The following is a 27,540-nucleotide window of genomic DNA, read 5'->3' as shown; positions in this document are numbered from 1 at the left end:
CCTGAAGTCCTAAAGACAAAGTTGGGGGCCCCAATGCTGGATGTTTTGGTGCCTAAATGGGTAGCGGAGGCCTATGACTAACGCAGATGACAGTGTTCTCTTTTTCCATTGTTTAGGTAACACATCCTGACTTTACACCAGGCCTGGCTGTGGAGAAGGGTGGAAGCTTTCCAAGATCCTACTCTCCCAGTTCTTTTCAGGCCTTCCTGATGTCTTGCTGGCCCTAGAACCTGGACGGTGGCCCCAGAGTTCTCCCTAGGTCCACTCCCAGCAGGGCCTCTGTTGACTCACCAGTCCACTGTGAGTCTTCCCTGTGTCTTCCTCCAGGCAGACCTCAACACCAACATCGAGGATGAAGGCAGCTCCTTCTACGGGGTCTCCAGCCAGTACGAGAGTCCAGAGAACATGATAATCACTTGTTCCACCAAGGTCTGCTCTTTTGGCAAGCAGGTGGTAGAGAAAGTGGAGGTAGGAGCCCCCCAACCCCGCCCCGCGTGTTTGTTAAGGCAGGCCCATCCCTGCCTCAGGCTGCCCTTCATCCTGTCCCCACCGCTTTGCCCATGTCTGTCTGAGTCCGTGAGCTATTCCTCTCACATGCCCGCCAGTTATCAGTAACCCAGCTCATGTCCAACCCAACCCGATGCCAGGCTGGCACCAGGGCAGAGAGCACGCCCAGCCCCGGGCTTCTCAGCCCCTGCCACCCCTGTGGTCACCTGGGGACCGTGGAAACACACCAGTGCCTAAAACCCTCTCTGCACCAATAGTGGTTTATAAAATGCTTTTTGAGTTTTTTTTTTTTTAAGAGATTTTATCCATTCATTTGACAGAGAGATCACAAGCAGGCAGAGAGGCAGACAGAGAGAGAGGGGGAAGCAGGCTCCCCGCCAAGCAGAGAGCCCAATGAGGGCCTTGATCCCGGGACTCTGGGATCATGACCTGAGGTGAAGACAGTCTCCCAACCCAGTGAGCCACCCAGGTGCCTGCCCCTTGAGTTATTTTTTAATTAAATGTTTATTTTGAGAGAATTACATACAGCTCCACATGCTGTGCCATTGTCACCCCGTGTACCTTCACCCGGCAGCGTCCTGTGTAGCTAGAGTATTATATTGGCAGCCGGGAGATCAACATCGGGATAGCCCTGCAGTGTGGCTCAGACGTACCCTGCTCCCGCGCCCTTGTCGTGCCTATTAGTGTGTGTTCATATGCTGGCAGGACTGAGTCACTGCTCTGTCCCATCTTGCCTAGTACCACTGCGCTTTTGTCCTTGAGCTCCCTCCTCCTCGGCCTGGTCTGCCCGTCACTGACGGAGGAGGTGGACAGTGAGTGGGTCACGGAGCTTCCCCAGAGAGCTGGGCCGGGGCAGGAAGTGGTCAAGAGAGATTCTAAGCCCCCGCTGCCCCCTGGGTCCTGCAGACAGAGTACGCCCGCTATGAGAACGGCCACTACTCCTACCGCATTCATCGGTCCCCGCTCTGCGAGTACATGATCAACTTCATCCACAAGCTGAAGCACCTGCCCGAGAAGTACATGATGAACAGCGTGCTGGAGAACTTCACCATCCTGCAGGTGCGTGATGGGGGGCAGGTGCGCTGCAGGTGTGCGGCAGGAAGGGATCAGTGGGTCGAGACAACGTCGTGCCCCTGTTTGGGGCTTTAACTCTCATCTTTCTTGTCCCCTGCAGGTGGTCACCAACAGAGACACGCAGGAGACACTGCTATGCGTCGCCTATGTCTTCGAGGTGTCAGCCAGCGAGCACGGGGCTCAGCACCACATCTACCGGCTGGTGAAGGAATAAGAGACGCAGGGAGGGGGGAAGAGACGTCGTGTGTGCAGGGATGTGGGGAGGGGATCTGCAGAGGCCCGAAGTGCCAGGAGAGCGGAGAGGTCCCGACTCTTCCTGTCCAGGAACAAACTGTGCCTGAACCTGCAATGCCCAACCCCAAATAAACCCAAGATGGTGTGTATTTTCCCAGGACCTGATCTGGCTGTCTGAGCCTTGGGAGGGACCGTGGGAGAAGGGGAGCAGACTGGGAAGCAGGCCAGAAGCAGCCCCACAGGTGCCCCATGGACTCGGCCAGGAATGTCGCCAGATGCAGAGCTCCCGATGGGATGGATCCCCTGCTGCCATTCGAGCCCTGCACTGTGCTGCCGGCCACGCTGGGGGGTCGGGGCTTGGGTTCAGGGCTCTGTGCTGGGCATCCCCGCGTATGCCCCTGCAGGGACTGGTGCATGGTGTTGCGGCCACCATTGGTGCCCTGTCTGCAGGACAGCCAACAGGGAGGCTTGGTCCAGTCCAGGGCTCAGGTTTTAGGTGTGGAGGTGACAGTTATTGGAAAGGCCGGGAGGGGATGTAGCCAGAACTCTCTAGAAGTTTTCATGCATCCCCGGTGAGAGTGGGTTCCATAGCCCAGAGCTTGAGACAAGGAGGGCAGGAGTGGCGGTGCTGAGGCCAGCCTGTGGAGTTTAGGTGGTGAGGCTGGTGTCACGCAGCACTGTTTGTGGGGGTGAAGGCCGAGAAGGTGGGTCAAAGGTCTGTAGTGGACCAGTGGTCTCTAAGACCACCCAGTTCTCGTGTTCTGTGAGTCCTACCTCGGGCTCCCTGCCAGCCTGGTTATCTGCTGGGTGGTGACTGCCTCTGAGCCAGCCCAGGCTTTGTGCTCCCTCCCGGGACAGTGGTAGTTTCTGTGTGCCCTGTGGGTGGAGGAGGGCTGTGGAGCCCACCCTGGGCCTCGAGGGAACCAGTGAAGGGTTCCCTGGTTTCTCTCTTCGGAGAACTGTACAGGCTTAGGGTTTTGGTGGTCCTGGCTTCAGTCCCGGTATTCCTAGCTGTCTGACCTCTGGCAAATTTCTCCACCTGTCTTAGCCTTGGGGTCCTTTGCTCTCCGTAAAGGGGAGGGCAATGGGGCAATAGCACCGACCTTAGGAGGCCTTAGTGAGAAGGAGAGCTGACGTCCGAAAGTGCCTGGTGCAAGATGCACTAATGAATGTAATTATTTTATCCTCCCCTCCCTCAGGGAGGCCTGGGTCTGGTTCTTTGCTGCCATCTAGTGGCCCTCTATCACCCTTAATGGGAACCACAATTCCAGAAGCCTGGAGCAGAAGGGAATGGAGGTTCAACCGGCAGGTGTTTACTTTGTGCCCAGCACTCAGGGAGCTATTATGGGAGTACAGAAGTGACTAAGACAGCATCTAGGAGGTGTCACGGAATGGTGGTTAGGATTGAGGGCTTGAGTCAGACAGCTAGGATCGAAATCCTGGCACTCAGCTGCTGAGTAGCTTTGTGGCTTTGGGGCAAGTTACTTAATTTCACTGTGCCTCAGTTTCCCCATCTGTAAAATGGGTATTATAAGAGTACCTACCTCGGATACGTAGAGTGCCTAGAATGTGCCGAGCACATAAATGTGTTCGAGAAATACACATTATTATTAATAGCCAGAGCTTGCAGTCTGAAGAGTTGGACTGGAGACTCCTAAGCAGGGCTGGCTGTGCCTCACCGAAGCTAGAGGTCAGAGCTGCGAGAGAGCAGGGGTTGGTAGACCCAGGGAAGAGGTTGTGGTGGAGAGGGGCTGCCCCTTAGAGGATGGGCAGTGCTTAGATAAGCAGGTGGGATGAAGGCTGGCCAGCCTTCCAGATGGGGAAAGGAAGCCAGCTGTCTGGTGTCCTGCCCTCACAGCCGGGGGCTGCCTCTTCTCCCCAGAAAACAACTTTAACCAAAAATGCCTCTGGACTGCTGCTAGACCTCGTGCCAAGTTGCGTGACTCCACTGTATGTGGGGGTCGGCTCTCATAAAAGACGTGCTGTGGGGCAGAGGTCATGGGGTCCAGGAGGCCCTGAGCAGACAGCATGTGCTCACATGTCCACGGCGGGTTTGTGTGAGGCTCTCCCACCCCTTCCCGGTCACTGTCACAACCCTCACCCTGCGCCTTTCCCCTCGGGCTGTTTGGATAAGGAGAACTCATGATGCCTCCCCTTCTGGCTTGACTGGACCTTCAGGCAGATGCTCACAAGGATGTGTGAGCAGCCTCTTGGCCGTGGCACACATGCAGGGGTTCAGGAGATGAGCCTTTGGATCCCAGTGACAGCGAGGCAGGGCAGATGCCCGGGCCAGGTGTGAGCTGGGCATGCTCCCTTCTCTTCAGGAGCTGACCTCAGTTGCCTCGTGGAAAGTCATGTACTTAGAGCTGTAGGTTCCAGACCTTTCAGCCATGGGGAATGCAGGTGTAGATGCCTCTCCCCCTGGTACAGTGCAGGCTGTGGCCCTGGGGGACAGTGGGAGCTCTGACCTGGCCCACCACTCTCCCAGGCTTCTCTGGCACTCCCCTGTGCCCTCTGAATCAGGCATCCTTCCCTGCCTTTAGGCCTTGGCCCTGCAGCTTCCCCTGGCCAGTTGTGCCCTGGCCTCTCCTCCTCCTGGAGAACTCCTACTCATACTTAAGGGGCCGGCGCGCGATCACCCCCTTTCATGCAGAAGGGTGAGTCACACCTGCCCTTGTGTGGCAGAAGCCTTCTGTTTCTGACCCAGAACACAGGGACTGCTGTCGTCCCTTCTCATCCTCAAGTCAGGGGCGGTGTGCCATCCCCATGGGACAGATGCAGGAAGCAGGGCACAGAGCCGTGACCTCACTTCCCTGGAGTGTTCATGTGTTCACTCGGTTAGCAGCTGTTTGCTTCTGCTCCATGCCGGGCGCTGGGATCACTGACCCAGGCAGACAGGGTCCACTGAGGAAGAAAACGAAGTGAGCAAGTAATGGGACATACAGCCTGACACATGCTTTCAAGGCAGAGAAGGGTGCTGACATGAGAGTCCCTGGGGAAGCCTTGCGGCCTGGGGAAGGTGGGGGGAAGGCATTGTGAGGAGAGGCAGGGAGGTATGGTGTGGGGCAGGTGCAGAAAGAGCTGTATGGGCTAAGCTACAGGGGCGACAGGCTAGATCGGGCCCTGGGCCAGCCGTCCAGACCCCGGGGGCGAGGGGGAAGGAGACGCAAGCCAGCTCCCTCTCCCAGCCCACCACCCCCTAGCTTGGCAAGGACTTTGGATTTTATTCCATGCGAAGGGAGGTCCTGGAAGTGTTTGAAGCAAGGGAGTAAGTCTTTTTGATCTTTAATCTTCGATTTTTTTTAAGAAACCGACGCTGGGGCTAGTGGGGCCCACAGAGAAGCATGTGTAATTGTCTGCTCCTGCGTCTGTCTTTCCTCCCAGACTCTGTCTGTGGGTGGAGACTGTAGCTTCCTCCGTCTGTTACTTTCTGTAAACCAAACACCAGGTCTGGACCACAGCAGGTGCTCAGTAAACATCCGCCGAAGGAGGGCTCGTGTACCAGGCAGTGCGATTCCTGCTGTTTGCGCCCCGGCAGGTGAAGGCCCTGAGCCCTCGAGGGTGGAGTCCTTGCCCCTCCTAACCTGTCTAGAGCCAGCTGGGTGCATGGCTGGGCTGGGGACATGGAAACAGACCTCTGGTCTGACGGTGACGAGCACACTGCCTCAGTGGCTACCAGTGACTTCCGTGGAGTGGGGTGAGCGACCCCACAGAGGGGCTTAGGGTGTGTGTGTGTGCATGGGTGCGTGTGTAGACACCCACTCTGCCCTTCAGGACTAAAGCTGGTGGAGCAAGAATTGGGGGAGGGGGGCAGCCGTGGCTTGGGACACTCAGACTGTGTCAGGTACCTGCATCCTCTCCCCAGCTGTGGGCTTTGGGGGACAGTGGGCAGGGCACACTGATGGGGCTGGAGGTAGGAGGCAGGCAGCTCCTGTTGGCCTGTGGTGCCGGGCCTGGTGCGGGGCTCTGTGGGGTGTGCAGCGCTCCCCGGGCCAGACCCGCATGGTGTGAGGTTTTAGCTCGGGGGTGGGGGTAGCCCACAGTTGCCCTGTCCCAGCCCCTCTTCTGTTACCTGGTATGTCAGCTCCAGAAGTGAAAACAAGAAGCTCTGCCCCAAAGACTTAAATAGAGACGGGTGTCGTTCTCAAGAAGCTGGAGTGGTTGCTGCCACATTCCGCAGCCTCGAGCAGTTAGCCCCCGCTCCCAGACCCTCGTAGCCCTGCTGGTGAGATGGGACTCACATGGCTTTGACTCGGGGCTGCTGTTGGACAGAGGTGACAGCCTGAGCTCACGGTGGGCACCCAGGAAGTGGTGGTGACTTAGGTGTGTTAGGACCTGCCCTGACCTCTGCTCTTTCCACCCCGAACACGCACACACCCACATGCACACGCATGTGCACATACGTTCACAGAAAACGCCCAAGCTCTGCTCTGTGTCAGGGTCGTGGGAACTGTCCAGCACAGAGACCACGCATAGACTTTTGTCCTTGAGTCTCAGAAATGGGGAGTGTTCTTACCTGAGGAAATAAGTCTGTGGCACGTGAGGGGGAAGAGGCCCCAGGGAAGGGGCCTCCTCGACAGGGAGCACGCAACCAATGGTGGGACAGGCCACCCTGAGTAAGAGGCCGTCTGCGATTGGGCTCTGTTTACTTCCTGGGAGGGGACGGGGGAGGTGCCCCAGTGCTGCCCAGTTGGCCGGAATGGTAATGTCTTTTTATTTTTAAGCTCGTGGCTGTCTAATATTCAACTTTAAGTTTTTGTATTTTTGCTATGTAACCCTTGTCCCCCCAAATCTTCAGTAAAGTCTGCTACCTACACAGAGGACTTTGTGTGAGTGGTTTGTTTTTCTGGGACTGAAATAGTCCCTGTGTGACCAGAGCCCAAAGCAGCCGCCGCAGCCGGCTGGAGCCAGGGGGGCAGTGGCCACTGAACCACATCTGTGGGGGCAGCGACTCGGAGCCCCTTGGGCCACCTCCCGGCCAGCCCAGTCCCTCCTAAGAGGAGAGAGAGCCCTGGGTGGTGCCTGCAGAAGTGGGGGACACCCAGGTCTGTGCCGCCATCCCGGCAGAGCATGGAGCCTCGGTGGCCATCCAGCTCCCGTGACTTGAGTGCCAGCACCGGCTTCCGTGGGCACGGCGGGTCTGCCACGCGGAGCGTTAGGTCCTTCGTCAGCCACAAGAGTGCGCAGAACCCGCTGGATCTGAAGAGTGGTCAGGGCACGAGGTGCAGGCAGGGGCTGGTGGGAATGTGGCTCTTAGCTTGGCACATGAGGAGCGTGATCTCAGCCCTTGATCCGAGAGCAAGCAGACCCACAGGCAGGATGGCTAAGGCCATTGCCTGGAGCAGCGCCGCGCCCCGGCCACGGCCACACTTGTCTGTTCGCTGGCACATTCCTTTCTCCTCAGGAGACTGGGTCACTTGAGTACAGTAGCTTGTGCATATGTTCAAAGTCGGGAGTTGGGTGAGCTTAAAGGAACGTGAGCACCAGTGTTCAGAGTCTGGTGGTCCTGCCTCCACGTTGGGAGCTGGAGTTCTCCCAGGGACTCCTCTCCTGTGGACACTGGTTGAGAGACCGCTCCTTCTTCGTCTCCACAACCCCCCCCCCATTACATCATGCTGAAAAGTTAGAGTGCTTGTGCCGGCCTCCCTAAGAGGGGGTTGTCCTAAAGCTTCATTTTCTCCAACTTCTCTCCCTCTCTTGGTAGCCGGAAGCCTGGCCTTGCTGGCAGGGCCTGCTGGTCAGCCTCTGGGTCTGGGGGCTGGCCCAGCGGCTCACCACGGCTCCCCCATCCTGAGCTCTGGGAGCGTAGAGGACAGGCGGCCATAGGGGGAGTGTTTCTTGGCTCTCAGGTTTGTGGGTAGCCCTGGGCCTCATAGAGGGGCCCACAGCTTGGGACTGAGGAAGGGAAGGAAGGGGAGCAGGAAACAAGAGAAAGGGGAGAGGGCAAGGCAGGGCTGGGAGTAGCGTCGTCATCCGCAAGGCGGGTCCCGTCGGGCACTGCCAGCGGAGCTGGGGGTATGGGGTCCCCATGTGGCACAGCAGGCATCTGGCTCGTGGCAGACACTGCTGAGCGCACGCCGTGTGCCAAGCACTATTCTAGGCGCCGAGGGAAGGGAGATGAGGGCCTCGGCTCTCAGAGGACCCCCGTTCTAGCAGGGAAAGGATAAGAACGAGAGAAGGCAAACAGACAAAAAACAGCAGGAAGCGGTCAGTGCTTTGACAAAAATAAAACAGGATGGTGTATCAGAACAGGGTTTGGCCGCATCCGGCCTGCTGCCTGTTTTTGGATAGCTCAGAAGCGAAGAATGGTTTTTACATTTTCAAATCGTTGAAAATAAATCTGCAAATCAAGTTTCAGGGTCTAAATAGAATGTGATTGGAACACAGCCACAGTCCCTGTTCCCTACTGGGCACAGTGACTTTCACGCAGTGTCCCAGTGCTGGGCGGTGGGGCCAAGACCACCAGTGGCCGGCCATGCCTGAGGACTGACTCTCTGGCCCTCTCCAGGAGGAGCTACTCCTGTGTTAGGCTGTGGCTGGGGGCCTCCTTCGAAGGCCTCTCTGAGGGGGACAGGAGCCGGCCCCTGAGGACCTAGGGAAGGGAACCCCTATTTTGAGGGTGCTGGGGTGGAAAGCACTGGGCGCAGGAAGGATCGCAGCGTGCTGGGGTCTCTGCAGTTCCCAGGGTGGGGGGCCGGGTCTGCCCTGACCTTCCTGAGGCGAGCAGTGGCGTCAGAGCCGTGGTTCCTCTCCCAGCCTGATGTGTTTCCTCCCGGCTGCAACGCTCTTGGTGCGCTTGGTCTTTGATGCCCATAGCCGAGCCTCTCCTCACAAGCTAGTCCCCCTCGGTTGTCCATACTTCACAGGGCTACCCACAGCCCTTGCGTGGCTCTGACGCCCTGGGCATGTGTCCGGGTGGGCTGCACTCTGTGGCCCTCTGGAAGCTGTGATGTTGGCAGGTGGATTTCTGTAGGGTTTCTTCCTTATCTGGTAAGATTCCGGGGGGAGGGGTCCCTTCAGCTTCACACTGGGGAGAATGGTCCAGCCCCCAGCATTGTGGGAACCCAGTGGGGGATGAGTGTCAAGGACATCTCAACGTTCACTGTAGACGCTTCCATCACTCTGTTTGCTGCTTCTGGACCTGGCACCCCAGCCCAGAGCCACTCCCTGTCCCGCTCTGCCAGCTTCTGCCTGGGTGTGGAGACCATCCTGTGGCTTCATGGAGTCAAGGAGAGGATTTGGAGCATCTGTCTCTTCTTCTTCTTCTTTTTTTTTTTTAAGTTTTTATTTATTTATTTGACAGACATCACAAGTAGGTAGAGAGGCAGGCAGAGATAGAGGGGGAAGCAGGCTCCCCACTGAGCAGAGAGCCTGACGCGGGGCTCGATCCCAGGATCCTGGGATCATGACCGGAGCCAAAGGCAGGGGCCCCAACCCATTGAGCCACCCAGGCGCCCCGCATCTGTCTCTTCTTGAACTGAATTTGAGTCCTCCTCTCTTTACCTCCACTTCTAGAGACACCTGGTGCCATCAAGGCTTGACTTTGGGGCATTCGGTGGAATAAGTCATGTTCCTTTCTGGATTTGTCTGGGCAAGGATTCCGCTTTCTTAAGTAGGCTAAATCAGTTGGCACTCACCCTTCTGTTTTCCGACTTCTGAATTTTTTTAACTAGTATTCCCTCCCTGTACTCTTTGTTCTGTAGGATATATCCCTTAGAAAATGTTTATGGTCATCCTTGAAGAGTTTCCAGAGGGAACAAAGTATGTGCCTGTGTTGAATCAACCCCTTTGTCCCAATTTGCTTATTTAAAATCTCACTCTGTCTTGTGAAGACAGGTAACAGGAGGCAGGAAGGGGTGGCAGGGAGGCCCAGTTAGAGGTTACTGTGGTGATCTAGGGGAGACATGACAGTGCTTTAGACTAGAGCACTGAGGTTCATATAAAAGCAAGTGGACCTTGAGATATGTTTTGAAGACAGTCACCATGACTTCCTGATGGTGTGGTTGTGGAGAGTATAGGAAAAGTGAGGCATTAAGATCAACTCCGAGGGGGTGCCTGGGTAGCTCAGTGGGTTAAGTCTCTACCTTCGGCTTATGTCATGATCTCAGGGTCCTGATATCGAGCCTTGCATCAGGCTCTCTGCTGAACGGGGAGCCTGCTTCCTCCTCTCTCTGCCTGCCTCTCTGCCTACTTGTGATCTTTCTCTGTCAAATAAATAAATAAAATCTTAAAAAAAAAAAAAAAAAGATCAACTCTGAATTCCCTGACCGAAGTCACTGGTGCCATTTACCGCGATGGGAGAAACTTGGGAAGGAGCAAGTCTGTGGGTGGGGAGGAGTCAGGCTGAGACACGAGTGGGGATGGCAAGTAGCAAGTGTATATATGATTCTGGAATTAGGGGGAGAGGCCAGGGCTGGATTTAGGATTTCCTGGCATCTGCACTGGCAATTAGGTCCTTGAGACTAGATAAGATCACCTAGAAAGAGAATATGGACAGGGAAAGAAGGGGTGTCCCCAGGACGGCCCTGAGTCATTCCAACATTTAAGGGTAGAAGAGAGGAGGAGGAAAATTGGGAAGGTGTATTTTCCTTCTCAGTAGTGAAGGAAAGAAAGTGTTTAGGGAGTGCTGACATGCCACTGACAGGTAGATTAAGATCAAGATGGAGAAACGCCCATTTCTGGTAGAGACTCCCTAGCTTCCCCCTCTTCCTGAGTCCTAGCTGGGCACATGGTCACTCAGAATAAATACTCTATCTCCTAGTTTCCCTTGCAGCTAGATGTGGCTCTCTGTCTAGGATGGCCAATGAGGTAAAGAGAGCTACACCTTCCAGAAGTGTCCTAAAAGGGAGAAGGAATGCTCTACTGAGCTCTTTTCAGTTGACTAGTTTGTTATATGATGGCCAGATCTCCTACAGCCATTTTGGGCCATGAGGTGACCTCAGGAATGGAAGTTATCCATGGTAAAGCAACAAGATAAAAAGATCTTGGATCTTTGATACCATGGAGCAGCATAACAACTGTGGACAGATTTCAGATGAGAGAGAAATCAATTACCTTCTTTAAGTCACTTTTACTTCTGTGTGTTTTTGTAGTTAGCAGCCAAACTGAATTCTAACTGATACATCACTGGATTTGGCAACAAGCACAGAGGCATAGGGTTGAAGCATGGACAGCTGGAGCAGCAGCCACCACAGCAACAATACCACCCCGACGGTCATAGCACTTTTCAGTTTACAGAGCACTTTCAGACATGCTGCTGCGCCTGGTGTCTGCGGCTCCGTTGTGATTCTGCAGACTTCTTTTTATAGATGAAGAAACGGGAGGCTCAGGGAAACCACTGACTCAGGTCATGGGGTTACTGAGTTGCAGCTGATACACTTCAGCCTGCATTCTGGCTTCCGAGCCAGGGCTCAGGGATGCGGGTGAAGAGCAGGAGATGGACATGCGGGAAGTTCTGCCCCAGAGTTTGCCCGATGCTGGGGAGATCCTTGGCAAGCTCCGATGTCCGCGGATGTGCCCGCGAGCCCCGGCTCCAGGAGAAAGTGTTATTTGGTGCCGCGATCAACGCTTTCTCACCTTTTCAAGAAAAGGCTTCTATTTCTAGAGGGATGAAGTAGAATGAAGGAGACGGTGGAGAACAAAGGAGGCAAAAATTAGACAAGCATCAACACGGGGAAAGTGTCTCTGCCAGCTGGCCTGCTAGCAATCCTGTTTGGGAAGTAATCAGGTAGCAATCAGATGTTCAGACCAAGTCTGCTGAGTGTCCTGTGACCGTGTAAGTGTCTCAGGATCAAAGGGACCCATTGCTCTTTGCAGCCTCCCTTCTTCAGAGGCCCGCTCCGAGCTTCTGAAGTTTGGCATGAATCGCGCCTTCTGCTTTTCCTCTTCAGTAACGACTTTGCTGACTTCTTTCCAATTTCTCTCTCGAAATCCCCACCAATCACCAGGATACACAGATTTTAAGCTGATCCAGGGTCTGCACCATCCGAACGGCAAGGTGAGGGGCCTTTTAAGTACCTTGCTGCAGGTGACATAGTTGGCGAGTAGAAGCTGAGATCAAAGTCAGCCTTGTGACTTCCAAGAGCACATGCTGCTCCCCAGCTCAAGCCCTAGGCCCCGAAGAGCCCTTGGGAAATACCATTCTGTCCATCCCACCCATGGCCCCCTTTAATCTTGACTGACCCACCCTAGCCCCCCGTTCCTGGAGGCACATTAAAGCAAGCCTCACATGCCTGCCCCAGGGAAAGGCCTCGGCCCCTCCCCCGTTCCAGGCGGCCCACTTGCTCTCGCTCTTCATCTCACTGGACCTTGGATTCCTGGCGGTAGTCCCTGGCTTTGATACTTGCTTCTGCTGTCGGCAGTTTGGCAACTCATCACATTCTCCTTGCAGCTTTCTGGGCCCAGGGGTTTTTCTGTTGGCCCTCTGCTCTGGCTGCCTCTGATTCAGCGTCCTCCCCTGGGCTTGGACAGGGAGGCTTGCCCTCTGTCCTGGGCTCTGTGGAACCCGCGTCTGGGCCAGAGGTGGATGTGGCATTGAGATGGCATTATGACAAAGGGGCACAAGGAGACTCTGTCCTGCCCTTGGCCACACTCCCTTTTCCCCCGGGGAGGTGTATGCCCAAAAGAGGCAAAGCAAGGCACTTATCACTGTCTTTATCACCTAAGACTTGGACCCCCAATGTCAAATTCCAGAGGGTATGAGTGGCCTAGAGCCAAAACAGGCTTTATACATGCCATAAACACTGAGTGCCTAGGATGTGTCTAGCACTGTTCCAGCTCCTGGGGACATAGCGGTGATTAGAATCAAAGTGCCAGTCCTCCAAGACCTGACGAACTAATGTGTGTGTGGGGGGGGGGGCGTCACACAAAAAAATCAGCAAAATAACATCAGGCCTCCCGTTCTGTACTCGCCTCACTCTCATCCCCACTGGCCATTCCCAGAGAGTCTGGGAGGATCTGATCTCTGTGATGGAAGAGGGGCCACACGTCAAAGATCAGAGGGAGTGTCAGGACCAAGGGAGGGCAGTTGTCTCGAAGCCTGCTTAGATGAGGACCCCTGGGTCCTGCTACTGTACGAGAGCAAGATGCTTTGGTCCATCGGCAGGGAAAAACCCTTACCTTAAGAGACGGGGGAGAAAGAGCCCTAGGTAACGGACTACTGGAAAGAGCCACACCCGCGCATGCGCACATGTGCGGAGCACGCCCCATAGGACGGGCTTCGCGGGGTGGGTCCTGGATGCTGGGAGTCCTCAAGGAGCTCAGTAAAAATGCAATTTCTCACCCCACCCATCCCAGTCATCCAGAATCCAATGCTGCAGGTGATTCCTAAGCACAGGCACGTTAAAGTTTGGAAGCAGCAGGCTGGACTTTGACCAGGAGCAGAGAAGGGCCCCATGCCTAGATTGGGACCAACCCACAATGATTCCTCTGGGAGACCGGCTGGGAGTGGGAGTGTGGGGTGCGTCCGCAGGGCTGCCTTCCCTGCCCGAGACTGTATTTCAGCAATGTATTATTGCTTGTAAGTTAGTTACTGTAAATGAAATCGTAAAAGAAAAATAGAATGAAAGAGAACTAAATTCCAAAAAGCGTCCTTCCTTGTAATGCTTGACCTGTAATACTTGGGATATCTGCAACTGTCAACATTTCAGCAAATAAATACCATTCTGTGTTTTGCATTAGTTTGTAAACCGCTAAGCCACTATCAAGTGAGTTTTTATTGTCCGAGGAGAAATTTTTATGCATGGAAAAGAATAAAGCTGTTTGTGTATTTCAGTTTTTGATTGATTAAGGTTGTAAATTTTAAAGCCTGATTTTATTAACTCATGTTCAACTGACATATCTTGCTATTTTGTTCATAAAGCTAGTATTCTCACGTTAAATCTTTTACTTTTTTTGATTAATGTTCAGTTAGCCTATAAATTCTCTAAACATTTAATATCACTTACAAACATTTAAAAATCACTTATTGATTAAATTAGCTCCGACTGCTTAGGCTATAATTAAGCACTTCGAAAATCTAACAAGGCATACTTATGAATCTAACAAAATCTTAGACCCTAAGCATTTAACACTAAGAACTTACACACTTATTCATGAAACATGGTAAGTCTCAACTTGTTGATCTAATTAGATTTATTTAAGCATTTAATCACCAAACTTAATCCACCTCAGTTATGAAATCAATATCCCAAGTCTGATATGTCACATGCTTACATACTTTTCCAACACCTTAAAAAGCAGATACAAATTATACACTTTGAAATGGTGAATGCTTAGTTTTTAAATGAATAAATACAAAGTTTTTCAATTAAATTTTTCAAGTTCCAAACATGACAGAACACGGATTATTCCAATTACGGCAGCCGTGACTAGCGCACACACCCTTAGACCCATCACAAAAGTGTTCACGGTCCATATGTTGAGCTCCAAGCCTCTAACCAGGCAAAGAAGGCAGATTGGGTTGAGGTGACTAAGGCGAAAGTTTAGGGCTTGTACATGCTTACAGACTAGGGTTGTGAGCTCCTTGTTTGCAGCTGCTAACCTGTTACAGATACGGAGAGTCGCCTGGAGATTGGGCTAGTCTGGGGTTGCAGGCCGGATGTGCCTTCTAAAAGAATTTCATCCAATGGGGTAATCACCTATGGGGGTGACTTCCTGTGCTCAAATTTTGCCTGCTACAATCACAAAATTCATCAAAACTTCACCTAAAGAAAGTACAACCAGTGCATCTTTTTTTTTTTTTTTTAAAGATTTTATTTATTTATTTTACAGACAGAGATCACAAGTAGGTAGAGAGGCAGGCAGAGAAGGGGGGGGGGAGCAGACTCCCTGCTGAGCAGAGAGCTCGATGTGGCAGAGACTTAACCCACTGAGCCACCCAGACGCCCCTCAACCAAACATCTTTCATCCCTGGACATCCCTTAAGTCGTACTGCCTGATACAAGAAAGCCACAGCTCAGTTGGTTAAGCGTCTGCCGTCGGCTCAGGTCATGATCCCAGGGTCCTGGGATCCAGTCCCACATCAGATTCCCTGCTCAGCAGGGAGTCTGCTTCTCCCACTCCCTCTGTTACTCCCCCTGCTTGTGCTCTCTCTCTCTCTCCTGCTCTCTGTCAAATAAATAAATAAAATCTTAAAAAAAAAAATAAGAAAGAAATCCACAGCTTAATTATTAACCAAAACTTGACTATGGTATGCACATTGACATTTTGGGGAACTCACATATACCTTTTTATTATTTTTTTAAAGTATAACCCACATTCAATATCACAATGGACTTGGACTTCTCACAGATGTCTGTTTCCTTTCTGATACTCAGACTGTCACAACTTTGCTTCCTTCCTTCTTTCCTCCCTTCCCCCCAGCCTTTCTTCCTTTGCTGGATCCCTTTCTAAAATATCTTTTGAAGCTAACATGCTTCTGATATCTTCTAGCAGACTGTGGCCTGCTCTGGTTTTTCTTGCATGGAGGTATGGTATCAGCTCCTTTCCAAGGAGCCCTGGTTTCTTTAAGTGGTGAATGTTATCAGGGACCAATGTCTGGGCACTCCTGGTGCAAATCAGATTATCCACACGAGAACTGAGGCGAGGAGCACTTTCTACTTCCAGGCCTCTAGTGAGAGATCCAGAAAATGAGTTCACACTTATTTGTCCGATTTAACACCAACCCTACTAAGTCCGTTAGAGATATATATTCTGTAAAGGCATTCGTTTTATTCCCCCCACTTTAAACTACCAGCTTTTAGCTACTAGCTGCTCTGCTTCTTTCAAAACAACCTTAACATGTCATGCTATGTATATTTTAATTATAATATGAATGAACCTTTCCATGTCGTAAATGAACGTGTATTGACTTGGATCCCAGAAGCCCCGGCAGGATTGCAAATGTGTTCCTCGTCCCTTTTATGATCCTTGAGTATCTTATCAACCATCATCCTCTGGCCATTTTATTGACAGTCACACAATTTCATTTCATCAACTCTATTGAGTTCACTAGGCTTGATTCCAATTTCAAAGTGTCAGCTTCAGCTCTCTTCCTTTCTCCCAGAGAGTCTTTGCCTTCTGGCCCTCCTCTGCCTTTTATCCTGGAAATAGGGCTGTCACTTGGCTTTTCCCTGTTATCTTTAAGACTCCTCTCAGGCTGTCTCAGTTTATGTGCCTCCACCATCTGCTCTTTAAAGAGGCCAGACTTTTGGAGAAAATAGAATCAATATATAGTTAGCAAAGTTAACCTATTTGACACAACGTATTTCTGTAAGTACGCAGATTTGCCTTCCATAGTTCATAGGATGGAGAAAGGCAGAGAACCCAGTTTCCATCAACTTGTACTCAAAGCCCAAACCCCTCTTCCTGTCATCCATCCTCTGCCGAACCCTCACTTCCAAGTGCTCAGCCTTTGCTCGCCCCGATCCAGCTCCCGCCTCCTGGCCACCCACCTCCACCCACCATTTAGCCTGCAGAGTGACTTGCACGCATCCCGTATCCTCTTCCCTTCTAGGAGAACAGACCCGAAGGTGCCCCCATGAGCCCTGACTCCTGGTGTTCACACCTGTGTGTGATACCCTGCCCTGGAGTGCATGGGCCCCTGTGTTTCTAACACATAATATGGCGGACGTGATGGGAGGTCACATCTGTGATGAGCTTATGTTATACAGGTCTCCATCTCACTAACAGACTTGTTCCAGGAGACTCTCTTTGTTGGCCTGATGAAATCATGCCCATGTTGGGAAAGCCCGTGTGGCCACGCACCAAAGACAGCCTCTAAGAGCTGAGGATGGCTTCCAGCAGCCAGCTGGCAAGAAACCAAAGTCCTCAGTCACACAGTTATTTTAAAAAACAAAAATTTATTTTATTTAAATTCAGTGAGCCAAATACAATTATAGTACCTACTTAGTTTCAGGAAATGAACTCGCACAGCAACCTTAGTGAGCTCGGAGGCAGACTCTTCCCCAGTCGAGCCTCCAGATGGCAACCCGGGACTGCAGCCTCCGGAGAGCAGAAGGCCCAGCGGACGCTGTGCTGGGACTGGTGCATCCAGAGCGTGAGGTCGTAACTAGGGGTTGTCTGAGGGTGCCAGGTCCGGGGTAACATGTTGTACAGCAATAGATAAGTAACACACCTACAAACACTGCTTTTTTTGTTGCCCTCCCACACAGTGGCTGGTTCTGTTCTTCCACGGCATGGTGTAAAGCCTGGAAGGTGGGGGGGGGCTGGTTTTCCTTACTTCCCACTTCCCATAGACCATTGTTCTGAGTCTCAGCCATCTGGTGATGCCACCTTCTTCCCCTCCTGAGACCTTCTGCCATTTACTGACACCATGGTCCCTCATTCTTTGAGGATCTCAGCATCTGTCTCATATTCTCCTCTCATCCTATGTGAATTCAGTGTTGGTTTGGGTGAAGTTTTCTTTCTTCCTTTCTGTCTTTTTTTTCTTTTCTTGCTGTTTTCTTTTTAAAAATTATTTTATTTCAATTCAGTTAGCCAACATATAGTACCTACTTAGATTCAGAGGTAGAGTTCAGTAATTCATCACTTGCATAGAACAACCAGGGCTCATTTCATCATGTGCCCTCCTTAATGCCCATCACCCCAGTGACCCTATCCCTCCACCCACCTCCCCTCCAGCAACCCCTCAGTTTGTTTCCTAGAGTTAAGAGGTTTGGGTGACATTTTCAGCAGGTACCCTGGCTTGTTGGTTTCTTCATTTCCTTCTCTCTGCAGGCCAACTCTTTTCTCTCTAAGCCACCCATCTCCACGGTCACAACTGGGGCTTTAACATCTCTGGGAACTGGTCCAAAATCATAGAGTCAGGCTGCCCCTCTCTGCCCTCACTCCTCCTTTCCTGTCTGCTGGCTGGCTGCCCCCATGGCGGTCACTGCCCCTCACCAGCACCTCTGCTCCACTGACCTCTCTGATTACCCCCACCCCTCAGCACTCTTACTTTTTTTCTGTTCTTATCAAGCTTAGAGTCCATGTGAATGCCTAACCTTGATCCTCTGTCATTTGGTCACACCCATCTGGCAAACCCCCAACTATCCCAAACGAGCGTGCTTGCATTCAAGCAGCTGCTGGGAAAGTCACACAACAGGGAATATTGGTTCTGCATAAATTCATGGTTACTATGTTCCAACAAGCCCTTAATACAGCCAGGGAACACTGGTAAGTGTCTGTGATGATCTCAGTCTCCCACAGTGATGATTTCAAGCCTCTGGCGCTTCTTTTCCCTTGCACTTGCAGCCAACGAACTTGTCTCTGTCTCTCAGCCTCTCTCTTTAAAAGGGAAAATAGAAGCCATCAAATGAAAATCCCCACATAGGACACAAATCCACCTACGTTTGCTCCCATCCCATCCTCTTTTCCCTCTTATTGTGAAGCAAGCGTTCTCATCTTTCCTGCTTTGGCTGGATCTCATCGCTTGGAGCTTGGATTCCATCCCTTCTCCTTTTCTAGAAAAGCTTTTACTAGTTGTGGTCTCTTATCTCTCCTATATATTCAACCTCTTCCTCTTGATTGGATCCTCCCCATAAGCTTTTAAATATATGTATTTTTGCCATGAATTCTCTCTTCTTCTTCCAAGACTTCAATTACCTATATATTAGTATTTCTCTCTTTCAGATTGTTTACTTTCTATTGATTTATCTTCAGGTTCATTTTCTCCTTCCACTGAGATCTTATTTGGCCAGTAAGCCCATCCAGTGAATTTTTTAAAAATACCAGATATTTAGTTCTCGAATTTGCATGTGAGGGGTGCCTGGGTGGATCAGTTGGTTAAGGGTCTGACTCTTTTTTAAAAAAAATATTTAATATTTATTAAGTATTTTGAAGAAATTTTAATATAAAAATCATTTTGGGCTTACAGAAAAATTACAAAGATAATACAGGAAGTACCCATTTACCGCCCACACCCAGGTTCCCCCAATTTTTTTATTTTTATTTTTTAAAAATTTTCAGTGTTACAATATTCATTTTTATGAATTTATGCACCACACCCAGTGCTCCATGCAATCTGTGTTCTCCTTAATATCCACTACCAGGTTCACCCATTCCCCCAGCCCTCAAGCATCTGACTCTTGATTTCAGCTCAGGTCATGATCTCAGGGTTGTGAGATCAAGCCCCACGCTGGGATCGGCACTGGGCATGGAGTCTACTTAAGATTCTCCTTCTCCCTGTCCTCTGCTCCTCCCCCGCTCATACTTTCTCCCTCTCTCCCTCTCTCTCTCAAAAATTTTTAAAAAATTCCATTTGATTCTTTTTTATATTTTTATAAAAAATTTTATATATTTATATATTTTTTATATTTTCTATTTTTCTGCTGTGGTTTCCTATCTGTTAATTTATTATAAATACATTTTTCTTTATACCCCGAACAGAGTTATAAAAGCTGTTTTAAAATTCTTGTCTGATCATTCCAACATCTGAATTATCTGGGATTGGCATCAGTTGCCTGCTTATCCTTTGAGAATGGGTCACATTTTCCTGGTTCTTTGTATGTTGAGTAATTTTGGATCATATCCTGAGTATTTTGAAGGTTATGTTGAAGAGACTCTGGATTCTATTTTATCGCTCAGAAAAGCACTGATTTTTTTTTTTTTAAGCAAACAATTAACTTGATAACACCCAAATTACAGACTTGTCCTACCTGCTGTAGGCAATTGCTCAAGTCTCAGTCTGGTTCTTTCATCTTTAGCTGGGACCCTGCTTGTATGCGGTTCAAGGTAAGCCAAACACTTGGGCAGAGTTTATGCAGAGAAATCTGTGTTCCTTTTTTCTGGCTCTTTCCTTTCCTCTTTCTAGGATTCACCCCTCACTCTTCAACAGCCCTGACTGCTCTGGGTTCTATCCTCTGCCTCCTCCGCCCAAGAAACTGTGGGGTTTCTATGGAATTATAGCCATCCTCTGCTGCACCGAGACTGTGGTCAACATGGGGAAAATCCACACACACACACAAATAGGAACTCATCTCATGACGGTTTTTCTTCTACGCTTAGAATCCCCTCCAAAATCTGTCTACACAATTCGCTCTCCGTGGTCCTCACGTGGTTGTTGGTTGGTTTGGTTTTCTTTGGTTCATTTCTTTGTCTTGATTGTTGTCCAGAAAGCGTCAGTATTATCTGTGAGAGGGCTGGTCAGTTACAAACAGATTCATCTACACCAGAAGTAGGACTCTTTCCACGGATTGGCTCAGTTCTCCCTACTGAATTCCTCAAACCCTCCCTTGATCCACAGCCTTCTTCAGCTATCTGCCCTGTGTATCTTCCTAGCTTCTTTTCTTGCCATAATTGTCTTTTCCCATTTCTCACCTTCTACTCCCCTCTCAACACTCTCCAGCCCAGCTTCTGTGTCATCACTTTGATGAAATGACTCTTTCCAAGATCCCCAGTGATCTTTAATCGCGGAGTCTGATGGATACTTGTTAGCCCTCATCGTCTTCGAACTCATGATCTTTTCCTTAAATCTAGTCCTCTTCCCCATTGCCTGTCTCAATGGACGGTTCCAACTACCATGCCCTTAGGGTGATCAGAAATCTGACAAGTCGTTTTTGACACTTTTCCCTACCTGGTTTCCCATATCCGTCACCCATCTGTACATCTCATCTTCTCAATCTCTCTCCAGTCTATCCATATCCTTCCTTCATCACTACCCCAGCCTAGACCAAGCTGACCTCATCTTGTGCCTAGAGCAGGGCTTACGCCTCCTGTAACCATTTTGGCCCCCATCACTCTCCAATTTGTTCTCTATACTACAGCCAGAGTGAGTGTCTCAAAAATGCAAATCCAAGCCTGTCATTCTTTGTATAAAACACTTCTGTGATGACTTATGTATCTTAAGACATATGTGCATGTCAAAATCCTTCACAGGGCCCGCTAACATCTGCTGCTTATGTGATTCTTTGCCCTTATCTTGTGCCATGCCCGGAAGACACATTACCGTTTCCTGTACTGTGGCAAATTGATGATCAGATTTAAGGCTTTTAATTGGCCAACCCTTTTAGATGTGGTTTTGGTTGGAAGAGCGGAACTTGAGTTGTGATTTTAAACCATGGAATTGCCTTTGATAAGCATATAGGGATAATCTAAGGTCATTAAGAATGTTAATATAAATGTAATTCATATAGCTATTACTGTTGGATTTATTAATTTCAACCCACCATGCAATTTGCTACCCACGGGTTGAGGTAGTTGGTATGCGTGTGGCACCCGCGCGTGCACAGACACTCACAGATGGCTTCCATGGGTTTCTGTGTCCTCTCCGTCAGGTGTAAGAGTGCCAACAGCTGTAGCTTCACCTTCAGCCCTTCTGTGGGGGTGTTTTGCTTTCCTCGGGCTCCGAACTTTCTGTCTGATTTCACAATGTTGCCTGTGCATTTTTGTCTTTACAGGGCACATGCTGACTGCTAGGAATCCCAGACATAGAATCTGTACTTTTTCAGGCAGAGTCTGAGCAAGACTTTGTAAGACCTAGGTGCTTCCAAACCACTCTAGGCGTGCGTGCTTCCCACAGGCACCCACCCACCTTGGGTCACACACATGCACCTGGGCATAGCCTCTCAGAAATACTGGTGTTCATTACAGGCAATGGTTTTGATCAGTCTCTGTTTTCACACTCGAGAACTTGGGCCTAGGCCACTGTCACGCTCACAATACCTCTGAAGGTAGCCAGGAATCTAGAGGCCCTAACTCGAGCCAGAAGTAGGCGATGTTTGCTGTTGCCTGTTTTTATAAATAAAGTCCTTTTTAAAAAAAGATAGATTTGTTTATTTGTATGTATGTTTGTTTGTTTGTTTATTTGAGGTGGGGAGGAAGAGCAGAGGGAGAGGGAGAATTAGACTCTGTGCTGAGCACGGAGTCCAATGCAGGTCTCGGTCTCAGGACCCTGGGATCATGACCTGAGCTGAACCCAAGAGTCAGATGCTTAACTGACTGAGCCACTCAGGCATCCCTGGCAATAAAGTCATGCTTATTCATTTCTGAATTGCTTATGGCCGCTACAGGGGCAGTGTTGAGTAGTTGTGACAGAGACTGTTATAGACTACAAAGTCGAGAATATTCAGTGTCTGGTCCTTTACAGGAAAAATTTACAGACCTCTGATTTAGTACAGTTTTCTAACTTAGCAACAATCCATGCTGAAGTGGAGTTGCCGGATTTAACAACTAAAAATACAGGATACTCAGATAAATGATGAAGAATTTTTTTAGAATTCTTTTTTTTTTTTTTTAGCATTAAGTATGTCCCAAATACCACATGGTGATCCTATGACAAAGGCTTGCTCAGCTCTGCTACTCCTCCCTCACTGAGCTTTGGAAGAGAAAGAAGTTGGGGGAAAGAGGGGCCCTTGGGATGATTTGCATTCTTTAGGGGAGGGAGTGTGGAAAGAAAGCCGGGGAGCCATCTTTGGTCACTTCTGTTTTCTTCACCATGAGGATGGGGGGAGGTCTGGTTTGGGTCCTCTGGGTGCAGCTGGCAGCCTTCCAAGATCAGTAAGCACTCTTCAAACTGAGCAAATGGTGAAGGGAGTGGCATAGGGGAGGAACTGTTTCATTCCTCACTCCTGAAAGTGCTTCTTTCAATGAGCAGCTCACAGTGCATCCGGCTGAAGGTTATAAATCTTCTCTGGGTCTGGTTTGGTGCCCGGTCCCCAGGAGATGCAGAAACTACCACTCTTCACTGGGAGATGGGAGGTAGGTCTCCCCACCTGCTCCACTTCCTGTTCTCCCTGTCTTCTCCACAGTGGAGGGCTGGTTGATGTCACTTGCTAGGGAAGACACCTGGCAGTCACCTGGCTCCTGTAGCCAAGGGGGTGCTGGACACAGTAGCGGTAAGTGCCCTAGCCCTGGAGCTTGACAACTTGGGCTTCTATCCTGGCTCAGTCTTTTAGGGCAACAGGACCTGGGGGAAGTTACCTACACTCTGAGCCTCTGTCCCCTCATCTGTAAAATGAAGGGGCCCTGATAGCACCTATCTCGTGGAGCTGTTGTGGGGATCAAATGAATGGAAACATCTGAAGTACTTGGAACGGTGCCTGACATGTAAGCACTTGGGAAATGTTTGCTTGTTCTCTGCTTTGCAAGCTTGCTTGGAGAAACCTATGACCCCTTGTGATGGTGCTCCCATCCTCCGGCAGTGTGAACTCTGCCCGCTAGGTGTCGCAATGCAGCAGGTACCATCCCTTAACTTGGGGGAACGTGTGCTTACCATTTTTGATTTGCCTTGGGGATTTCAAGGGGGATAAATGGACACACAATCTTTTGAAGTCTTTAGGGCTTCAGAAATTCCAGCAGAACTGCTGACGACCAGTGCTGGAAGGAGCTGTTTGGAGTACTGCCTTTGTTCATAGTTAAAGAGACATATAATTTTTTCCCCCCAAACCAAGCTATTTTGAGAGTGAAAGGGCGACTATTAATAACTATGCCAGGACAAGTAAAGTAAGTGGATTGTGGCCTGACAACCTGGATATAGTCACCTTATCAATAGGATAATTATTCCTCAGCGTTTCCAGAATCTCCAGGGCAGAAATGCAATAATGTTCCTTAAAAGTCCGCTACAGTGAACATGGTGGCTCCATGCTTTTGGGAGCTCCTGCTTAAGCTCTAAGTACCTTGCCACCTTGTCAGGTCAGTTATTTGAATTTTGTCCTCAGCAGACATGAGCAGCCTCACGAACTGCAAGTCCCCTTGGCTGCCTTTGTGTTCAATAATTCCGTATCCCCTACAGTTTTCCCTATGTGGTTTTCTTGCAGCTGTAAACCCATCTGGGGGCACTGAGTCCCCCCAAATCTGGATGTGTTAACGGAGGACAAACAAACACTTTCTGGGGTTTTGCTGAGGGACCTCTAAGGTTTCTCCATCCCTAAGGCTCCATAATTCTATTATTTCTGATTTGTCTTCCTTTAAAGGGCAGGAGGAAATTAACATTTGTTTAGGCTCCCAGGATGAGTCAAATATTGTGCTTTTTTTTTTTTTTTTTAAGATTTTATTTGAGAGAGAGAAAGGGAGAGTATAAGCAGGGGGAGTAGCAGCTAGAGGGAGAAGAGAAAGGAGGCACCCCACGGAGCAGGGAGCCCATGCTGGCTCTATCCCAGAACCCAGGCATCATGACCTGAGCAGAAGGCAGATGCTTAACAGACTGAGCCACCTAGGTGCCCCAAATATTGTGCTTTTGCCTCCATCATCTCCTCAACCCTGTGGCATTGGTACTAAGCAGTCACATCTCACAGGTAAGGAAACTGAGGCCTAGAGAGGTCACAACCCATAAGAAGCCGAACCAGGATTCCCTTCCGGGTCTGTCGAGCTCCAAAGCCCCTTTGTCACTTGCACAGCAGACTGCCTCTCTTTGTTTTTACAGGAGCACCTGCTCCAGTGCAGGTTCTCTAGCAAGTCCCTTTCCCTCCCTGGATCTCAGTTTCCTTTTCTGGAAGCTGGGCAGAGCTAGCAATCCTGTGCTGAAGGGCTGCTCTGTGACTGGAGACATTGGGGTCCGTGGGGGTTAGTGTAGGAAGACTCTGGGTGGGGGGCCGTGAACAACGCTTTGAAGGAAGGTAAAGGGGAGTCAGAAGGAGGTGGATTATTTGGTTATGTAATGAACACTAGCAGGGCTGTAAGTGCCTAAAGGGGAGAGGGCCCAGGAGATGAGTAGGAGCTGCCAGTCCAATTAGGAGAGGCCAAGGGGAACCTGGTGATTACAGTCAGGTTTAAAAACTCTGACCCAACTCATACTCAGCCCACCACCGTGCACGTGGGCAGTACTGCTTCCGCCTGACGAAAATAATGCTGAGAAGCGACGGCTGTTCAGCCTCACTTCGGAAAAGGGTCGAGGCCTCTGGCTTCCACAATCCAGGCTTCGTAAGGCCTATCGGCCGCGCTGGGCCAGAGCTGCCTCCCTGCAGTTTTCCCTGCTTCAACCCAGCTCCTCCGCCGCACGGTGCCCTTTACCCGCACTTGGAGGCCTTTCGCTCTTGGGGAGACAGATAGCCGCTCCTCCTCTAGGGTATCTCCGGACAGGGTCACTACACACCCGCGTCGTCAACATCTCAACCGGTCCGCCCCGAATACCCGGGACGGATTTCTCAGGCGTGGGGGAGGGGCGGGAGGCCAGCCTGCGCGGCTCGCGGGGTACAGCCGCGACCCAGGCCGCGACGGCCCTCGGGGCGGGGCGAGCGCGCGGACTCCCGGGCCCCGACCGCTCCCTTCCCACGACCGCTCGCGGCGGCGGCCCGGGCCGGCGGGGGGCAGCGGACCAGCGTCGCGCGGGCGGTTCGGCGGAGCGGCGGGTCTGGACCCCGCGGCGGGAGGGGAGGAAGACTTCCGGAAGGAAGCCCAGAGGGCGGCCACTCCTGGCTCGGGACGCCGGTGCCCAGCGCAGCCGTGGGCTCCCTGCGGGCTCCCTCCGGCCCGCACAGAGCGCGGCGACCCCCGGGACCGGCTCCGGCTCCCTCCCTGGGCTCCGATCCCTCCCCCTGCGGTCGAGCTGCCGCCCCCTCGGCCCCGCCCCGCCCCACGGCCAGCCCCGCCCCGCGGCCTCGCCATTCCCGGGCAGGCCCCGCCCCCCGCCGCGAGCCCCCCCCCCCGGCCCCGCCCCCCGTTTCCGCTGGCGGCGGCGGTGCGGGAGCGGGAGCGAGCCGGGACCCCACGTTCCCCTAGCGAGGTGAGTGCGGCCCGGGGCGGGCTGGCGGCGGGCCGGGGACCCGGGAGCGCGAGACCTTGTAGAGCTCCGGCGGGCTGTGGGCGGGCCGGGCTAACCCGCGCCCGGGTCCTCATCGTGGGGAGCGGCTCGGGGGCGCCCCGGGGAGGGGTGACGGGAGGGCGGCAGTGGGCGAGCCGAGAGTAAGGGATGGGGTAGGCGCCGTGTGAGGACGCGGGAAGCGGCTGGGGAAGGGGTGTGTGTGGTCGGGGGGGGGGCCCGTAATAGAGCGAAGAGGGCTCTGCTGGGGGAGAGGTTGGAGGAAGACCCTTTGAGAGAGGGGCTTCGGGAGAGACAGTGGAATCCCGAGTGAAGGGATGGGAGGGCTGTAGGATGCAGCAGAAAGGGAGAGCCCCAGAGCTGTCAAGGCTTTCTGACTGTGTGGCCCAGTGGACCGGCTTGGGGTAGTTCCTAGAGCGCCCCCAGGGAAGGCGGGGGCTCGGGCAGCGCTGGGATGCTGCCTGTGCCCCCCCCCCCCCCCCCCCCACTCCTTGGGCCACCGCTGGCAGATCGGCAGTCACAGTGACAGGGCTTTGGCACAGCCCGAGTTCCAAGATGTAGTCCATCTGTGCGTCCAAGTTTGGGACTTTAAAAAACTTTCTTGTGGTTACGAGAAAAAAAAAAAAAAAAGTCCAAACAAGAAACTGGCTTGTTATGTGAGCAGAATTTGTACTTATGTATCTCGGAATTGGAATCTTCGATTGTTCTCTTTTTGAAAAAGAAGATATTGACCTCTTCCCTGACTCCTCCCCAAATGCCTGTACTGTCTGGGCCAACCTGCAGCATTGGAATAATATGGGGTCGCCTGGGTTGTGTCAGCCTTTCCTCCCCATCCCAAAAATGAGGATAAGAGGGCAGCAGCTCACTTCCCTTTGGTTCAGAGGAGCAGACTCATTATATGAGGGTGTCCTTCTGACCTGTAGCTGTCCCCTTCTCTAAGGTGACTCAGGTATTTCCTCCTCCAGGAAGCTTTCCTGGACTAGTGGAGAAAACTAAGGACTCATGCTCTGATCCCTGTATACCCGCCAGCTTCCCTCTCTCTACTAAAAATAGCCACAGAGAATGTTTTCTATGTATGTTCTGCTAAAAAGATGTGCAGTCAGCTTGTCACCGTAAGTAATGGGGAGGGGAGGCGAGGTATTATGTATAATTTCAAACAATGGGCTGGACAAATCATTTATATTTAGCTAAGGAATGCAGCCAGGGAGGCAGACATTCACGGGGCTTCCTATCTTCCACCTGGTCCTGGCAGGGCTGATGCAGCTGGGCTTTGGGTTGGGGGTGAGCGGGGGGAACAGGACTGGGGTGGATGAAACTGGAGGGTAAATCAGCTCTGCACTTACTCATTGAAGACCTGCTGTGGGCAGGGTCCCCGAACAGCTGAAAATAGACCAGAATGGAATGGGATTTTTTTTCCTTTTGGTTTGACTAAATCAGATTTTAATCTTTAAATCTATGAACAGATATTTAGCATTGCTAACGATGACCAGTGTTTATAAAGTAATTTGTAGTTGGCCAAGTGCTTTCCCTGCACATTAGCTGTATATAATTTTATTTGAGGCACAAATAAATATATATTTATTTGTGTATAATTTTATTTGCCTTCTTACAGATTGGGAAAATGAAGCTCAGAGAGGGTTAATGACTTCTGTGAGGTTACAGAACTGATTAGGTGGAAGAAGCAGAACTTGAACCCGTGGCTTCTGACTCCCCCCAACCCCCTCACCCCTGCCATGTGTTTTGCGTTATGCTATGCTGTCTCTGCCATTCTTCCCCATTGAGTTTGTGGAGTGCTGGGCTCTGGCCTTAGCTCTAATACCATCTGTTTGTGCAGCCCTGGGCATGTTACCTCCCCTTTTCAGCTCTGTGTTTTGGAGGGTTACTGGATTAAAACGTTTCTAGAGTCTCTTCCTGTATTAGATAATTGACCAAAAAAAAAAAAAAATGCTAATGGCAGCCAATCAGTCAAGTAATAAGTGCTCCCTATTTAAAAATTTTTAAACTGTGGTATAAAAACATAACAAAATGTACCATCTTAGCCCTTTTAAAAT

The 27,540-nt window shown here is 51.1% G+C and overlaps 2 protein-coding genes across 7 annotated transcripts in view; both read left to right on the top strand.

The window, feature by feature from the left end:
* Positions 1–6,635, top strand: part of TEAD4 (TEA domain transcription factor 4) — a 64,062-nt gene extending 57,427 nt beyond the window's left edge. For 3 of the 4 annotated variants that reach the window (XM_045071689.1, XM_045071692.1, XM_045071690.1), the window contains 3 exons: positions 328–468; positions 1,414–1,566; positions 1,682–6,635. In XM_045071689.1, coding sequence (XP_044927624.1) covers positions 328–468; positions 1,414–1,566; positions 1,682–1,795 — 408 coding nt within the window. In that variant the 3' untranslated portion in view covers positions 1,796–6,635. The other variant, XM_045071691.1, reaches the window with a different exon arrangement.
* Positions 6,636–25,360: 18,725 nt separating this feature from the next.
* TSPAN9 (tetraspanin 9) overlaps positions 25,361–27,540 on the top strand; it is a 192,299-nt gene continuing 190,119 nt past the window's right edge. For 2 of the 3 annotated variants that reach the window (XM_045071683.1, XM_045071684.1), the window contains exon 1: positions 25,361–25,453. The gene's annotated coding sequence lies outside the window, so the exon portion shown is untranslated. The remainder of the gene's footprint in view (positions 25,454–27,540) is intronic. The other variant, XM_045071685.1, reaches the window with a different exon arrangement.

Source organism: Mustela putorius, unplaced genomic scaffold (genome assembly GCF_011764305.1).
Source record: "Mustela putorius furo isolate JIRA1106 unplaced genomic scaffold, ASM1176430v1.1 tig00003988_pilon_pilon_pilon, whole genome shotgun sequence".
Lineage (NCBI taxonomy): Eukaryota > Metazoa > Chordata > Mammalia > Carnivora > Mustelidae > Mustela > Mustela putorius.
This window is presented reverse-complemented; position numbering and strand designations above follow the sequence as displayed.